Here is a 19,780-nt window from a genome sequence, read left to right as displayed (position 1 = left end):
AGCAAGGTTTGATATTACTGTTTTAATGTTACTCAGTTACATACATCTAAATCACAAAATATAACAATTGGGCAACCACGTAACTACACACTGTTTCCTCCGCTTTGGTTAGACAACACAACACAAATAACACCTTCACTCAATCATTCTCAGTCCAAGCCAGTTCCAGAATGCCTAACATTCGCTGAAACCAACACAAGAACATATTTGATCTCTGAAGAGGGTCAATGTGTGTCACACCTCATTTCCCTATCCATCTTACTTTGTCAGGTTCTCATGATCAACCTCCCCAACTCCTGCCTGCAATATCTGGGTACACAAACTATCACACATAATACCAAACATGTCCTGGTATCCACAAGTACGTGTGCTCATGCCACACAAATTATGATGTTCGCTTTCCTCACACGACTCCTAACAAAAAATCCATATAACATTTTGCAAGTAGTTACACTCTAGCCCAGACAAAGTTAATTCCAGACCAAACCGGTGGGCCACGGGTCTCTGACATGACCTGGGGCAATGGATAAACAGCAATTTGAAAAATTAATGTGTACAACATAACATCAAAAGTACAAACTATGAAGAAGTGACCCTGGTGAGGGGTCAACAACTGTGTGTGTGTGTGTGTGTGTGTGTGTGTGTGTGTGTGTGTGTGTGCACGTGTATAGTGACACAGAGAGGAAGGAAGGAGGGAGAGAGAATATACTGAAACACTTTTCTAACAATAGTTAACAAATGATCCTAAACATTCACTCAGTGAAAATCAAATTATCTCACCTTTCCAACTATTAAAATCATGACACTAATACTTGCCTGCTAAATATAACACAATAAAGTTTGATAAATTCAAATGTCCAAGTTACACTGTATATTAACTGGGATATATATATATATATATATATATATATATATATATATATATATATATATATATAATATATGTATATATATATATATATATATATATATATATTATATATACACATATATATTCCTGACTTTATGAAGTGAAAGCTCAGGCATCCAGGTAGTTTGGTACATAAACAGATTAAATTTGACAAAATTATTATTATGAAGAAATATCCCATTAGCAAAGTCATGTTGGAACTTTACAAGTTGACGAGTCTGCATTTTGTGGTGGAGAAAGGAGTTTCCAAGCTGCATATTAAGTGTCGATGAAAATGTCCACAGTTTGCACAAGTTGGGCTGGGGCAAGTTTTTACGGATGTGAATCAAGTACATGATACTGTGTAATGACAAACAAGAGAAGCATTGGAAGATGCCATACTGCATCCAGTATTATGTATTATTTACTGTAGTGGCTTGTGTCTCATGTAAACAGTATACAAGATACTGTTTGTGCGCACATGCACACTCACTGATTTGGTAATTGATGTGCCCTATTAATAATCAGAGTGGAATTTCTCATTATGTTGGTGGGCATGTAACTGATAACAGGCACTTGAAGAAACAATATTTCTCATAGCACATGTGGGGATTCATGAAAATATAGTTACTTTAGATTACTGGACCAAGAACTGCATTTCATGAAACTAGTACACTACATAACTATGTATACAAGTGTGGCTGAGTAGAAGAAAACATGAAGCATTTCTGAAAGAGAGAAATGAAGAAAGAATTCTGGAAGATTGACGAAAGGAGTGTGTACTAAAGTGTATAAAGATACAGAAAATGAATATGAATGTAAGAAGTGAAGAGGGATTATTATTCATATATAGAGAGATTATACACAATAATAATTGATGATCAGAAGTGGAAAATCACTGAGGAAAGGCAGAGGAGAACAAATATCTTAAGTACAGTGGAGCATGTGTAGATTATGTGTTTCCACTATATCAAATACCCATACAATTCAAAATACAATGGCAAGATAAAATCTCTTTTGCCTATCTGGCATGGTACGAGTGACACAATTCTGAGGTGTCTGGAGAAAGATGAAAGGTGCTGAAGTTACTGGATGTTGTGTATGAGGATGTAAAGATGTGTGTACCTGTATATATATATATATATTGGAGACAGAATGGTTCAAAGAAGAAACAGGGGTGTGGTAGGGATGTGTTATACCACTGTAAATGTTTAACATGAATAAAATGATGCAAGAAATTAAATGGGAGCAGGGGTTGAAAAAAGAAAAGAAGAAACTTATGGAAGCTAAGACACATACTAATTATAATACAGAAGAACTGCATAAACTTAATTTCTTTTAGAATGGACTGAGAAAAGTTAACTAGGTGAACATCAAGATCAATGACATCCCTTTATGGGATACAAAAGAATAAAAGAACAAGAAATAAAAGAAAATACAAAAATATGTTTAAAAAACGAGGACACAAACCTGAATCTAAAAAATACAAACTAATATATAATAAATAATTTTTGGTATTTGATCATCCTCTGAAGAAAAACATTATGATGGGTAACTGTTACATGAGTTCTAGTGTAAGAATTACATGTTTGGTATATATCTAAATATTTTCAAACTTAAATGATCTAATATTCATAGAAACATTCCTAACCAGAACATATTATAAATTCAGTTTCATTTCAATGTTTCAGTCAAACAGCTACAGCAAAAAGAACTATATAAATAATAATCTTTCATTTATTGCTTCTATCATTTGCTAGCACCATACAGTATGATTGTATACATTGAATGAAATATAGCCTACATGGGAAAAAACTTTCAAAATAATTACTCCTTAACAGACTGCCAAATCCTATACTTCACCAAACTCATTAAGAATTAAAATGCTGTAGAAATGTTGGGTCTTCTACTTGCTCCTGGTCTCTCTAGTAAGAGTGACCATGGGCAACAGATTGATTGACTGACTTATTGACGAGGACAAATTTTTCACTGGCATGGCTACTTCCAATTATCATCCCACATGAAAACAATACCAACACAGAACTGGCCTAGCAACAGACACCATCACACAAGACAAAAGATATTATCATACGATATCCCAATATCTTTTACAAGAAAAACAAAATAAATTCACTGAAGATCTATGGTTACAACAGATATGGCCAATTTTTTTAGTGGCCACAGGTCTCCTGCAAGAGTGACCAAACGAATGGATAGATTGAGTAACATTCATTGCAAAATTTATCCTAAGTTATCATGGTGAATGTTAATTTCATTGTGTAGCAAACTTTTAAGAATTTAAATATTCTGTGTAACAGTACTAGCAGGTAAAAGAGACTGATGCTAACTTATCAACCATGCTGGCACAGTTGTCATCTTGTAAACATTGCCACTAACCCATTTGATTCAAATTACAAAAACCCAAAACATACTGAAATAATTTATTTCTCAACCACCCATGGGTTTTCTCCTTTAATCTCTAATAACCAGATGATCTTATTTGGCCAAGGTAGTAGACTGCCTACTGTAACCGTTAATATTTTCTCCATAATCTGGGTCATGCATTCTGGCTCTTAAATTCTAGCAATTTGCAGAAAACTATAGTATTCTGTTGATGTGATGATGTCTTTCTAGCTTTCTGTGGCATAACAGGAACATGGTACCTGACTACAGCATGAAGCCACGACAGGGAGTTCCACTTTATCTACATCATTGTAATGATAAGGAAGAGATAATGCAATGGAAGTGGGTATTAGATAAATTCAGAGCAGTAGACTCTAATATATCCTCTGCTGTGTTCCATTTCTCTCCTTCCCTCCTGTGTTTAACATTAAAAATGAGAGAGAATGTACATACGTATATACATATGTATACATACATGCATGCATGTGTGTGTGTGTGTGTGCGTGTGTGTGTAGTTGTGTATGTGTTTTGAGGGGTGAATCTCCCTAAAATAAAATGAAAATTACAAAGGTAGCAAAATCTTTCCACACCAGTCAATCCTTCAAATGATCTAATGTAACATGCAAACTCTAATTCTTGAGTTACATGCCAAGCTCCCGTTACCATTTTCTTATCTATCTATAACTGACTGACTGTGTTCATCACTCAACTAAGACAATTACAAATATGATCCTCTGATATTGGTCAAGTTCTGTTCTAAATGCACAACTATACTATCTGAAATCAAGAAAAACAATACAACCTAATCTCATTGGTATAACTGCTGCACGCAAGTTAATCCTCTTGCTGTAATCTAGGTCATACATTTAATAATAGCTGTTGCCAGACAATTTCATTCCGAAAATAGTTAAACCTATTTTTCCTATATTACCCTTTTTCTGAGACAACTGTGTGCAATTAATTTTTGTTGGGGAGACTATTCTCACCTGAATAGAACTTTATTCCATCTCCACTAGATCTCATTCCACATACTGCAGGTGGTAAATTTTTGGATGATCAATCCTACTCGCATCCATTATCCAATTGATTTATTTTTTATTTCATTATTATTATTTTTTTTATTGTAACAAAATTCCCATAACCATCACTCTAAAATCCTTTTCTTCATTCACTTTTAAATTTGTTTTCCCCATTTTAGTCATGGCTATTCTTACTTTGAGCAATTTTCAATATTTTCTATTTCTTTGCTTTCAAATTCATTTCCCATTCCTGGTTCCATTCATACATCTTATTCAGATCCTGCAATCATCCATGTGTTATGTATACATTTAACTAATTGTAATATACAAGATTCAAATCATACCAATGAGGTCTATCTATATCTACAGTTATTTATTCTGTTATGTACTAAAAGGCTCTCTTCCATTCCCTTTGTCTCATACATCTATTAGCTTCCATATTAATTGTGTGTGTGGCATCTTACTGAGAGCCTTTTCCATATCTAAATATACTGTTTACTCAACTTTCTCTGTCATGAGGTACATCAACTTTTCTTGATTAAAAATCTAATATTTGTTATACAGGACCTTCCTTTTCTAAAACCGAACTATTGGAAGTCCCTAATACAAATTTTACTCATCCACTAATCTTTCATAATTCTTAAAACACATTTTAGGCTACTATAATAGTCAAGGCCACTGGTCATTCAGGTCCACCCTACTCCTTTGTAGATTGGTACAATATTTGTCAATTTCCAGTCCTGAAGCATCCTTCCCTCCTGCACAAACACACAATCAGTCCATGTACCTTGTCCACCAATTGTCCTCTGCATTCTGAATATCCAATTAGAAATCCCACCTGGTGCAGAGTTATTTCTCACTTCTAAATTTGGTGTGGTCCCTAATGATAGAAATGATAGAGAACTGTCATTAATAATACCTATCAATTCAAGTTCTCTAATAATTTATGTATATCTCACACTTCCAAATTTATGTTGTTTGATACAATTTCTCTTATGTGAAATTCTCTTCCTTGGCAAATACAAACTGGATTTTTTATTATATTCATTTCTTTTTCCTTTTTTGAGCATCCACCTATTTTTAGCTCAAGACGTTCAGCTTGCTATTTACAAATCTACAGAATAGCTTTCATCTTTACTTTCATCAATCACACTTGTTAAACCAATATTTTGTTTTTATTATTCATTTTGGACACACATTTATCCACACCAACATTGTAGTTTCAGGAAGACCTCCCATTTCTTCTTTATTTCTTCTCTCACTGAACTCTTTCCAACCCACTTCCCAAAATACTTTTTGCTGTTCAGTGTTTGTTTAAGAAATGCTGTATCTATCTTGTATATTTGACCGTTTTCTTAATTCTGCATTTCCTACTCCCAAATAAAATTCAAGGACTACATGATCACCTTTATCTATTGGGGCATTGATGGTTCAGTCCCTTAACCAATGTGGATTGGAGGGCTACTCTACAAGCACACTTACCATAAACACCCTTTAGAAATAAATAATCTATGCTGTTCTTGTCCTTGACTAATCCAAATCTCCAATCTCATTTACCATACCAGCTGGCATACTTATAAACATGTTCCCATCATCTACCTTCCAGTTTGAAATTCAAAATTCTTTTTACTTCCTTCAAATTCCCTTTCATTTCACTTTCTATATCTTTCAGTGTTAAGATCCCACAATTTTGCACCAATCCTGTATACATTAGCATCTCTTGGTTGCTGGCTCTTGCCTGCTCATAAATGAACATGTGCACACAAGCACCAACACAGGCAACACAACAATGTGTTCTCACCCACTTGCAATATACTGGGGAGGAGCTATGTTCATGGTGTTCCATCTCATTTCTCCATGATCAAACTTTGCTTGAATAATTTGTTCTCCAAACTGACATATCTATGTGAAAAACTATGCTTCCTAAAATCCCTAAAGCAATCATTCTTCTTTCTGTTTATTATTTTTTTTTGCTAATCTTGGTGCTCTTTCATCCCATACTAACAGCAGACCCTCTCTGTCACTTTTTCTACTCCTTTCTCTATTCTAAATATAACTATCTATAATCATATCACTTCTTTTTCTCACTCTTCTAATGTCAGCACTCCAAGTTTTTCTAATTTCTTCTTACTGTATATGTCTAATAAAACAAGCCAGGGATCATTCTTGTTGCTATCCTTTGTATTTTCCTTAGACCACACCTCAACTACCTATTAATGTCTGGGGGAGAAGCAGTAAAGGGCTGACACTACAACTAGAAGTCAGGTCAAAGATATCTATTGACTATCTATCGAAAATTTCCTCCACCACTCACATATGCGGTACTGACTGCACAAATTTTATGCACTCAATACTTACAGGGATTAGGTGACACTTCTTTGAACCTGTCAAGCAGTATGTGTGTGTGTGTGTGTATATATGTATATATATATATATATATATATATATATATATAATATATATAATATATATATATAAAGTGATCACTTTTAAATTCCATCCCTCATTATATTTCTTTAACCATCTATATGACCCCATTTCTTAGCAAAGTCCTTCTCAAGTATAGAATCACTGCTTATTGGAAATGAAATATCATATACAAATCCTTCACCTTTTCACATACAACTATATGCTAGAGACAAAAATTCTCACATTCATACAATAATGGCAAGAGCCCAACATATCTTTCTAAAGATCTATGGGAGGGCCCAAGGCTCAATGCCAACTGTAGCAATAATACAGGTTTCCAGCCAGTGAGTCTTGAGGCAACAATTATCAGTACTATCTGTGCTGGGTTCCGTACCTACATTTGCTTTCAAAATAAAAACTATATTACTTATCAAAACAAATATTACCCAAAGAAATAATCACTCTGTACCATAGGAATCAGGAGAAGGGCAGCAAAAAAAGTCACATTTCAGGGTTGGCATTTCATCAGCATGGTCAAGAGGATTACACTTAGTTTTCGACTTCATTCAGAACCACAGCTATTACAAACCACTCAATGATGTATTTTGAACTATCAATGCAACCTAATCACTGTAGTCCTCCAGATGGCTATTAACCTTCAGAAACACAAACACAAATAATTCTAACTAAACATACATCTATAATGTATATCAAGTTCAATACAAACAAGGGATGATTAGACAAGCTGGGATTACCCACACTGGAAGACAGAAGAGAAAGAGGAGACAATTTTTTCAGAGGTATGAAAGATGTAGAAAAGGCAGCCAAGAAGATTTATTAGTACATTATGGCATAAAAGAATATCAAAACAATATAGTTTAGGTGCCTATGCCAGGAGGTGCATAGCTGTGGCTGAAGCCATCACCTTTGCCCTATGTGACTGGACAGAAGTGTGGGATTTAAATCCATAGCTAAGGTTCTGATTATGCCACCAGTACATCCAGAGCAAGATACTAAAAAATACTGAATGCTTGAGGGACATTTAATAATACATTTTTACACATAGACAAATTAATTTGTTGAATAAATTGAAGTCTAGAAGGATTTATACACACCAGAAAATCAGTTAGCAACAGTAGGATTATGACAATACATATGTACTGCCTACAGTACATATGTATTTGTATGCAGACAAGAGACAAGCATGAAACCTTCATCCATTTGGGGAAAATTAAATGCATTCTGGAAAAGTATGTCTTAAAAGTTATAACTACCAGAATTTAAACCTTTCTTACATCAGCAGGATTGTCTACTTTGTGCTGAGCAATGAACTACATTTTCCTAACCACTTTAAATGTCAATCACCTTTGCTACACTCATATTCTAACAGATTTTGTTCTCATTAATGCCAGACAATATCATCAATTTTGAGCAGGACCTCGTGGTGAAGGGCTAAAGACTACCTTAATCACACCATCACAATAATACATTTCAGATTCTGTTCTGGTTAATGTCAAACAATTGCAAGTTTACAGCCTCATAATGCATGGATGCTTCGTGGTCAAGTACAACAATAAAATGTCCCTATCTGTACTTTATCCATGTTGAAATGAACAAAGGTAACAACACTATCACATCCTCCTTCCTTTCCTCCCTAGCCACCACATATAGAACGTGATCTACCCTTTGTTAACCATATCACCTTTCACTATTGCTGCACCAATTCCCTTCCCATCCTTCAGTAAATGATTTCATGAAAAACATTCACGTTACTTGACATTCATTAAATCTTTATCAAAAGAATGGTGTGCTTACCTTGTAAAGGTGCCTTTTATTCAAACACTATTATAATTTTCCCCCCCTGGTATCTGCTAAACAATTTGATTCATCTGTGGCAAACCATCAACTGGTGAGATAAAAAGCCTTGCTGAAGGTACAATGTTAGCCAAACAATATAATTGTATTGGTGGACAGTTCCTACAAACACAATGGGATGAAGCTGTAATTGACTCAACAACCAAACAAATGCCACAGAAGATGGCCGCTCCAACACTGAAATGCAGGGCTTCTGCTGTCCCATTCTTGACAGCCAAGAACGGATGTTCCAAGCCTTTCCCAAGTAGCACACCAGGTACTCACCCAGTATAAGCCGTGTCCTCTGGCACAATTTTTCTCCCACCCAATGTCCTACATAAAGTGACATGAGGTTGAAGACAATCTATGGGGTTTACATCATATTGTTGGGGTCAAGTGAAATACCAGGAGAATTCTAATTATGACTGATGAATGATGCACAACCACTGAACATAAGTTTATACATTACATAATACAATATCAGGCATATTAACAATAAATAGAATATAATCTAATGAAAGCATAAAATAAAATATAATAATACAATCATGGTTCAAAACAAGAAGCTGAGTTGTCTGTTGATTCTTTTGAAATATTGTTACATTTGTTCTGAGATAGTACACTAGGAGCTTATTACTCAAATATATAAAACCTCCCACCTGTACTACAAAATACAGTACATCCACACAAAAACCCATCCATACCCAATCACCAAACAAGCTCTTCAAGACAGACCATCAAACTTAATACTTCACCATAACCTTCCCAGACATCAGTCCCACAGAAAAATTACTCTAAAGAGAAGAACCACAATGACATGCTTGGCTTCATACCAATTAACTGTAAGACAGTACAAAGTCAAAACTAGGCCTTCCTACAGAATTACACTGCCCTAGATGCAACCACTACACAGAAGACACTGAACACATTCTACACTGCTCCATACTAACAATCTATAGACAACACAACACTTCTTTCCTGAGTAACCTATGGGGCCACCTGGCAGTTGTTGTCGGTTACCTGGGAGCTGTGGGTCTCTTGCAAGACTTGGACAACAGATTGATTGATTCTAAGATGACAGTGCAAACTGCACTGCTAAATTTATCATGATATGGCACTGAGCAGGTGGTGGATTAATGGCAGAGTGCCAAAATTAAGGGACAAAGCTGAGCAATATGCCATCAGCACACATCACATGTTTGTTTTTATGGTGAAGTTGTATGTATAAATTCACAAATTTTTTCCCCCTTAAAACAATAATTCTGTTCTTGCAGTATCATGACAAATTTTAATCTGTCTGTTACTGTATTTGTTTTCAAATAAAATAATGAACGTTCAAAAACAAAGATTAAGTCATACTCAAGATTGGGGCTGATGATGGAACAATACCAGCAGCTGTTTACAGTAGTCAGGAACAGTTAAGCCAGAAAAATCTATTGAAAGTTACACATTGATATTACTTTCACAATTTTCTTGCATTCTTGTGCATTTTATATGCCATAATTTTGTTCATGTTGATCCTAAATACACAGTTACATTAGTATACATTAGTAATTCATATGCACAGAAAGCTTATATTTCACACTTTTTCTTTAGATTAATAGTTATGCCAGAGCAGTAGGTCCAGCATGGTAGCACACTGTATCAATAACCACCATTCAATGCTGTAGCTTGAATGTTCTCATTTAAACTTAAACATCTGTGTCTGTCAAAGACAACAATGAATATGAGCCTCATACTTTCCACATACCCAAACCTTCTCCTCACAGTTATGTTAATTTATTCCCATTCTAACTTTCTGAGACTCTTCTCTTGTATCTGTGTGTATTCTACAAACATTCAAGTTCCAATGCTTTGCCTCTATTCATATATGTACCAGCAATTCTTTCAATCACATATGTACACTTATACAACAGCAATGTTTATGGTCATAGTACACTCAACACCTTCACTTTATTTAAAAATTCCTTCCTCACACTACTTTCACAAGCACTTCAGTTACCTTTACACAGCAATGATTTTTTTTCTTCTAAATTCCTTTAACCTATCCATGGGATGTCTTGTATTTACCTGAAGGTACAAGCCATTAAGTTCCATTTAACATAAATGTGTAATGAATTCTCATATAACAGCTGACAAAAGGGTAGAATAAGTGGGGAACTGGGGAGGGCTGCACGGTTCTTTTCCACTATCTGCAAACTCATTTCTACGCATCTTAACTACCATACATACAGCCTGGATACATTAAAGGAAGGGCATGCATTTTGAACTATATTTGTAATCTTACTCAAGACTGAACATCCTATCATTGGATTTTCAAGTCAAATATTGAAAAAGCCCTAACTTTGCCAGGTTGTCTTATCACTTTCTTGTACTGTATACTGAATGGGAGCATGATTGGACCTACATGTGTATATATATATATATATATATATATACACACACACACACAATATATATACATATATATATTCTGGGTAATGCCATGCACTCTTTATTCAACTGAGCAACAATTCATTTCCCTAAATGCTCAAAAATATGTCAATTAACTCATTTTCTGTCTTTTTGTACATTCATTCTGGCTAATGCATTTATGCCCATACCTTAACTCCTATGCTGATATTGACAACCTAATCAATTGTTCAGACTGCTGCCACACAATTTTATTTTGGCAAGGAAAACTCCCTGCACAAGAAATGAACCTACCTCATGTAACCTTCCACTTTAATTTAAGACTAGCATGTGCATTTATTCTGGCTCCCATCAGGCAATACTATTCATCAAAGGAACCCCCATTCACATCAAAAAAGCTGAACCCTGCAGCCAGACTACTTAATATGGTACAAGCTTGATGTAACACCTCCAACTGCAGAAAGCATGATATAGCAAACACAACTCCCTCTCACAAAATTCACTGAAAAAAGTGAATTCTGATAAAATAACATTTGCTAATTTGTCCACACACGACTCTCAGTCCTGACATGCTCTTTTTGAACATTTTTTCCCTTCTTGTTATGTAATTGCACTATTATGTCACGATCTACTTTGGTCTTGCCTTAAAAAAAGAATGGGAAAAAAATAATTAGGTAGCCCTGATATAACAGAAATACACTCCCTCTAATGGAAAAGTTTGCAAACCAGAGCATACAGGGGAAGAGGATATTTCCCTCTTAATGACAAACTCTTTAGATATTAACCTTTTCTCTATACTAAACTTGGCCTTGGCTGAATTAGTCTGTCCTCAAGACTGCACTGTATTGACATTTTTCATCTTTCCTCCCAATTCTCATAACCTTACCCTGTTGACATTTACTCTTCACAACACTATTAAAGTTATTCTTAGTTCCTGTACCATGATCACTGTCTCTCCTTTAACTATATGTTGTGCAAAGAGTACAGTATAGGCCTTGACTTCCACCTTCTATTTCCTGGATATAATTTTATCCATCTTTGGTCTATCAACCCCTTCAAAACTTGGCAGTACTGTAACATACCCTTGATCTGGATGCTGCCAGGTGTTATGGTATCACCCTTCTGTGTCAAACAGTAGTTGTCTCTAGCTGGCTCCCATCATGCTACTTTATTAATTTTTGTGGTAAAACTCCTGTATGGACCCCAAGAAGGAACAGGGTTTCTGTCAGTCCCTGGGTATGTACAAAGATCATAAATATCTATATACACAACAAGAAATAATCTACAAACTTCTTAACTGGAAGAAAATGCAGAGTACTTCAGTCTACCTTTCATCAAAATTATCATATGAAAAAGGACTATATAATGAAGTACCAAAAGGGACAATGTTGAATACTGTTTCCTAACACTGTTCAATCTCTTTGTATATTACCTCCTCCTCCAAACCTTGAACACCAAACCACTCACACAATCTAACAATAACTATACATAAAGACAGCTGGCAAGAACATACGAATGTACATAAGAGTTGGAACAATGGCTTATACAGAACAAGATATCATCATCCCCTGAAAAATCATTAGTCACACTGCTCATTCCTGACAACCATAAGGAAAAGCCATATCTCTAACAGTCAACTTTCACAAAACAAAACCCCTTACAGTACTGGGCCTTACATACAACACTCACATGACATTATCTCTTCCCACATACACAAAATACTTCACTGGAAAAGGAAACTAAACATTCTCAGAACTACATCAAGTACAGGTATGTGGGTATGTGTGTGTGTATACACATGTATACATATTAAAAACACCCTCTTTACAGTGCACAAACAACTTGCAAGAACTACACTTTAGTAGGCCTCCACAGCCAAATACCCTACCAACACTACTCTCAATACCAATGAACTAAATACTACATTAACCCCTAACCCCCCCCACCTTCCAGACATCGAACCAGAAGAGAAAAACATCCCTCAACACAAAAGATTATCAGTGACCCACCTACCCTAAGGTCAACCCAGCACTAAAACAATACCGACAGAGAACTTGCCTAGTGACAAACTCCACATGACCAAGATGCAACCATCACATGGAAGACAGAGTGTGTTATCTTACATTGGCCTACACTTTTACAACCCACACAACCTCACAATCTTTTCTTTGCTATGGGCCAACCCAGGGCTGTGGCCAGACTCCTTAGGTCCCAGGGTTTCATACAAAAGATCTGGGTCAATAAATAGATTGGATTTTTTTTTTATTACTTTATTCCTTCATTTCTCTATTTATATATATATTTTTAATATTGCCCTTTACAGTCTGTTTTGGGTGATGACCTTATTTCTTTGTGGGTAGAAGTAATACATATGTATTTACCTAGTTGTATTTCACGGGAAGGAGAGCTACCCTCGTGTGTGTGTGTGTGTGTGTGTGTGTGTGTGTGTGTGTGTGTGTATATATATATATATATATATATGTAGAGAGAAAGAGACAGAGAGAGAGAGAGAGATAGGAATGTAAAGACAGAAAGTCCAAGAATAGTAGAGTGCAGAGTGATAAGCTTAAAAGGACACACAGAGTAATTTTTCACTATCATTCTTAAATGGTCACATGTACACTGACCATAATTTGGGTCACTGTCTAAAGCCTCACAATAAATGAGAGAAGTCAAAAATGGCTAGGACTGCATCACACCCTGACAAGAGAAATAAGGCTCTTCTGTGGACCAACAAACCAGCATTATTTTTCAATTTCCCAAAACTTGCAAGAGTGGGTTAACTGTTTAAATCTTAGTTACTGTGGAGAGAGGAGGAGGATGATGTGGTGGTGGAAAAAATGGAAGCGGACGGGGACGAGGCTGAGGAGTAGAAAAGAAACAAGAGAAAATGGAGGCGAGGAAGATGAAGGAGGAGGAGGAAGATGAAGGAGGAGGAGGAGGAGGAGGAGGAATAAGAGGAAGTCGCCATTCCCAAAGCAGCTATACTCGACCCTCCATACCAGAAAAAGAGGAATTCTTATTGATTATCTTGCTAGGCGCAGCGGCTGGCAATCGACACATCAAGCGCGCCCAATACTATGTGACAGCTTCACGTGCATACCGGGAGCTGTAGGGACAGAATCCACTCACAGCTATCGGAGGCTGTAGTAGTACTCGTTCGCCCAACATCCATACGCCACTGACGATCTCAAACTTGAGTCACAGGGCGCTCTGCTACGACCGAAGCGGTCACCTTTGCCCTGAATGCTAGGGCATGTAGCTACTGGTTGCACGTGGGTCTCGAACCCTAGACCTTGTCATTACAAGGTGAGAGCGATGACAACTCACCCTAATACTTTGTGAACATATGAAAACAAATAGTACCCACATTTTAAGCTTCTGAAACTGGTCGAAGTACAATCAAAACAATATTTCTTTAATAAACAGATTTAAATCAATCCGTACCGGCTGGCATTTTCCCCTTATATTTTGGGCATCGTCAGCCTATTCTGTCTCCTTTCCTATTAACTACTGGCGAGGACGTATGCTAGGTTACACGGGGGGGGGGCTTGTTAGATGGACATTGAAGAGAATCATCTCCCTGTATCCCATCTTCAAAATCAGTCAAAACCCTTAGGAGCAGCCACAAGGGGCTGGTACTCGATCCATCAACTTTGAGTATTTATTCCACTTTATCACACATGAAGTGCTGAACACTGGCAACAAAGTAACATAACACATGACATCTTCACATATCTCTATGGGAGGAACCGAGGATAGTTGCCAGATATAGTGGGGCCGCGGGTCTCCAGGCTATGAAAATCGACGCAACAATCTTTATTGCCGAATGATAAGGTCAGTGTGATTAACCAAGTTTCAAAACAAACTAATCATTATGGTCAGGTCTTAGCACAATTCCAATAGTTTTGTTCCACGTGTACACATACAAAACCAAACTCCCACTCCATAATTCCAATGGACATGTGTTATCGCTACCCTTTTCTGTAAATATCCACAATACATGTAAACTACGAGTAAAACATGATCACCACCAAACTGAATTCCCATTATCTTACAATATACCCATTTACCAAAATGAAGATAATTCCTGTAGACAATACACATGCTAGATCCTTTAATTCAGTTAGTCCCCTAACCTAAAAGAATAGCTTGCCAATTGCCCAATATTAATGATAATAACAATAATAAAGTATAACATAACAACCCCCCTTTCTGTTGAACAAATCCCTGAACTGAACAAAGGGTTCAAAATGTTCACCCTATCCACTACTATCATCAGGAAATCTTATAACGCACCCTGCAAACCGGAAGAGATACCCACACTAAAAATATCACCCTGGTATTTCTGGTCACTAACGTATGAAGAAGAAGGAAAATAATAATCAGCTGATCATCACCTTGGCCTACCAGTGACGCAATTTGCTTGTATCCTTTGACTGCATAACGAGATACTAAGCCTACACAATAACATACATATGGATATCAAACACACTGCAAGCGACCAACACGTATGTTACAATGTTATTAACATGTTAGCCACATGTTATGATCTATGTGATACCATGTTATCACTTACCCTTTTACTTACCTATTTATGATTTACTTTTTAATTTCGATTCCTTTTGCCATTTGAAGTAATATTAAACAACGAACTTGGTAGTCTTGTTAGAACTGTGAAGTGAGTGAGTATATATAGATACACGTGAACAAAACCCAGTTGTCAAAAAGCGTAACTTAAGAGGAACCCTTTCCCCGAAAACCCTGGTAAATGCGCAAGGTCTTCTTCAGGAAGCCTGTCACCATTCTATGCCTGCATGGGCAAGCTTTCCGCAAACTTTTCCGGTAGCGACAACGAGCGCACACACATAAACAGTCACACACCAGCCTCGAGCGGGAGCTACCTTCTCCCCCTTCCCCATCAATTGCGCATGTTCCTCCTTCTGCAGCAGTATAGCCTCCTCTCGAACAACCTCCCCCATCCCCCACCCGCCCCTCACCCCGCGTGCGAGCGCCGTCAGGGCTGTGGCAACAACAAGTGAAAGGTATCACTTACCCCACATAGTCAGCAGAGGTGGACATGAGTGCAAATCGGTGCGTTCATAGTAGATCCAGCTGACGAAGCAGGGGTCCAACACTTATGAAAACACTTATGCAGGAAAGGCCACCACAAACACATCAACGGAATCACTTAAAACACCTCGTGCACTGATTGCGAGGACCACTATTTTTCTTTTACTTTTTTCTATATTTATCTATCTATATATATATTTTCTCTCTTTTATAAAATTACCGTTCGACACCACACGTATAGGTGCCTGGATTGTGCCTCCTTGCTAAATATATATGGCTCAATCAGTGTGGGTCCTCTCTGTGGCCCTTAACAAACTTATTCCTTTCCTTTCTCATCAATTACACAGCCGCTTAGCACAATCATTCGTTGAAAGGGGGGGGGGACTATTTGACGTTAACTAATGTTATTGCACAATATTTCCAACAGTATCCTGGTCTAAAATCCAGTAGTCTTAAAAACTTCCTCTTTCCAGAAGCCTGTATCGACGCACAACACTTACTGTAGTATCTAAAAATCCAGTCAGTATAAATACTTAAATAAATAAAAACGCACTCGGTCTGGTAAAACCACGGATAAACACTAGTGTGGAACTGCGGTAGAGTACGTAAGACCACCGATTAAGGTACTAGGAAATACAAGGACAACTCAGATCCCAGCCTTTTGGTCCATAAATGAGCACAGATGCGCGTAAGCCACTATTACAATTGGTGGTGTGGTGATCACGGAGTAGTTGGTGCTGCTGCTCTTGGTGGTAAGGCAGAGGGCGACGTCTGGCCTGCCCGTCCGGCTCAGGCCCCACACACTACTACCACTTTGACAGCTTTGCTATTTGCTCGGATTTCACATTAGATTGTCTCCACACATTCTAACTTGGTACATCACTGTATACCAACACTTCCTCCACCCGCAAAGGGGGCCAAAATTCGCATTTCGGTTGTTTTAGCTGCTCTACCCTCCTACTCACACAAACCTCGTGAAACACTGGTGAGCTAGGCAAACCTTAGCAGCCAAGCCAAGCACATGCTGCCATCGCTACGAACTATTTTCTTTAGGTTTCGTTCAAACACATAGAACGTCATTCACTTTTATCCAGTTCTCATTTACTGTATATTCAAGGGATTACTTTTTATTTCCGCTAAATAAGATTAAGAAAATTACAACAAAACCCTTCTTTATGTTTTACTGTACCATACAGGAAATAGAATGAGAGCGCGCTATTTTCCTCATGCACGCAAAACAATTCTAAAGACAAGTAGAACTAACAGAAATATTTACAGCTCTCACTTGTTTATCCCAGAGGCTCGTGTAGGTCTTGTACAGGTCCACGCCGACGACTATGCGCGCAACTTGTTGCCTCTCACGTTTTACTTTCAATAATACACTTTCGTTGTAAACTGAACCTCGAATTAAAGATACTGCACACTCTTGACAGTGACTAATCCCTATCCAGTCACTGAGAAGAATGGTTTCGTAGGAATTTGCGAACAACCAGTGAAGGGCAAGAATTGCCTACAGCATGACGGTAGCGGCAGCAATCTCCGTATGCACCAAGCCAAACCCAGTTGAGAGTTGAGCTAGATATACTTGCGGGAGAAGCTAACAGCAGCTTCGCAGGTGGGGTATTATAGGCGGAGGGACTGTCACTGAAAACTAGAGCAACCCTTAAAATCACTCCAAGAGAATTTCTGAGGCTCGCATGGCATCTATCTCGTGATGAACACTAACTTCGCCAAACTTTCCTTCCTTGCCCTATTTCTCAAGTTGGTGCATCAGCAAACACCGCCATAGCACTTCCTCGTTACTTTCCCCCCACGAAATGTCAACAAATGTGTTGATCAATATTCAACATAAGAAATTCGCATCAACGTTGTGCAGGTCAGCATGCTCCCGTACCTACAATGAATGACATTACAGTTAATCCCGAAGAATGCAGTTGTTCATACTTTTACTTTAATAATTGACGAACCAGTTTCGTAGGATTAACTTGGTTACAACGTGTGGCACATGGTTATCCACGAAATGTCACTGACTTCTACGTAAATATTGTTTCCAACGAAGCCTTACCTTGTAATTCTACGATTATCACGAATAATCACGCAGTGTAGAATAATAAATATACATATATACTAAAAGGACCCCCTTATAAGGGAAGGAACTGAGACTAATGAAATGCAGTCTGACACACACAGTTTATATATGAATGCATGTATAATACACACACGCGCGCGCACACGCACACACACACACATAAAGAAATAACTAGTTGCAGTGAATACGTGTATCATTGTGTGTGAATGTGGGCACAATGGATATTTACCATATCTAGTGAAAAGTTTATAAGTTACTAATGTGGGTGTGAAGAGAATTGCGTATAACCCAACAGTAAGAAACTCCTCTAAACAGCAACAAACTTTTGGTATACATAACTCCCGACCAGGCCTGTGCTGCCCAGAGATCTTTGGATGTTGGCCCGCTCGAGAGGGATAAGTTGTTCATCTTTGTTGCCCTCCTCCGTTCTACCATAATCCTCGAATTAGTGACGGTGTATGAGCATTCTGTCGACATTAGGATAATCATCGACGACATGACGTCACATCGGTAAAGATTACCTTAATATTATGAGATCAACATCGCGTCTGTTGGTGATACAACAGTGCCCGGTTAGGAGAGTAGTTGTATACATTTTTACCGTTACATACTGGTTAACGCCCGGGATCATAGCAACATAGGTCAGCCCGAATGCACGCGAACTTACATATACGGACCAAACCCATGCACGTGTTTCCTATTAAGATATGAATATAGATCTCACGACATGTCAATATTAGTAATATTAAACATAATAATTATGGCAATATTAATACGTTTGGTAATAATAATACTAATATTAATGATAATGATAACATCAGTAATAATAATTACAGCAACAACAAAATACATACATACTCGTGTAGAGCTGGAGTCCAGGAACCATGTTGGAAGAGAGCAAGATCTAAGAATATAAGGTCTAACCACTTCCGACCGAATTTCGAGGGAGTTGGCGCAGCGGGCCCGTGAACGTCACCTGGCTGTTCAAAGTGGGGTTAGCGGGTCCTATAGCTGTCAGTTGAAGCTGGTCCGTCGTTGGAAAATGACGTTGCCTTCGCTCGCACCGCTCCTCGCAATTAGTTATATTCTGACAAATATTATATAAATATATATAAAATATTATAGTTCCTGTCTATATATATGAATATATAATATATATAATATATATATATATAATATATAAAATATTATAGTTCCTGTCTTCCTTGGCGTTTCACAGTTTTCTTCAGTGTATCACAAAGAGAAAATGGACTCAGCCAAATGACGTCAGAAGCTGCGCAGAAGAATTCTAACGGTCTGACCTGTATATTATTGGAGAGAGAGCAAATACTGTATATTATTGGAGAGAGAGCAAATACTGAACTTGACGTTACAAGTTTAATCCTACGTTTCTGATCTTGTCAGGGGTTCGTCTTCAGGGATATACAGTAAAAGCGAAGAAAATCAATATATTGCTTTCTTTCAACACATACATACATACAAGCATACATATAAAAGATGTTGCCAGCTAAGACACCCAACCTTCACCCATCCCACACCCATCTAACACTTATTATCCCTTTTATGGGTGTTGAGTGAGAAATGGGTGAAGGGCGTGTGAATGCCTCGGTTAGCTGCTCCCTTATAAGGGCG

At 37.4% G+C, this 19,780-nt stretch overlaps 1 protein-coding gene across 16 annotated transcripts in view; it reads right to left on the bottom strand.

Moving 5' to 3' along the window:
- Positions 1-17,061, bottom strand: part of LOC143028642 (uncharacterized) — a 614,584-nt gene extending 597,523 nt beyond the window's left edge. For all 16 annotated transcript variants that reach the window (XM_076191067.1, XM_076191062.1, XM_076191063.1 and 13 more), the window contains exon 1: positions 16,043-17,061. Coding sequence is in view for 15 of the 16 variants with exons in the window: in XM_076191062.1 (XP_076047177.1) it covers positions 16,043-16,068 (26 nt within the window). In the remaining variant the exon portion in view is untranslated. The remainder of the gene's footprint in view (positions 1-16,042) is intronic.
- Between the last annotated feature and the right edge of the window lie 2,719 nt (positions 17,062-19,780).

Source organism: Oratosquilla oratoria, chromosome 9 (assembly GCF_046742065.1).
Source record: "Oratosquilla oratoria isolate Oo_2021 chromosome 9, ASM4674206v1, whole genome shotgun sequence".
In the NCBI taxonomy this organism is placed as follows: domain Eukaryota; kingdom Metazoa; phylum Arthropoda; class Malacostraca; order Stomatopoda; family Squillidae; genus Oratosquilla; species Oratosquilla oratoria.
Note: the sequence above shows the minus strand (reverse complement) of the source record. Positions and strands in the feature narration are given on the sequence as shown.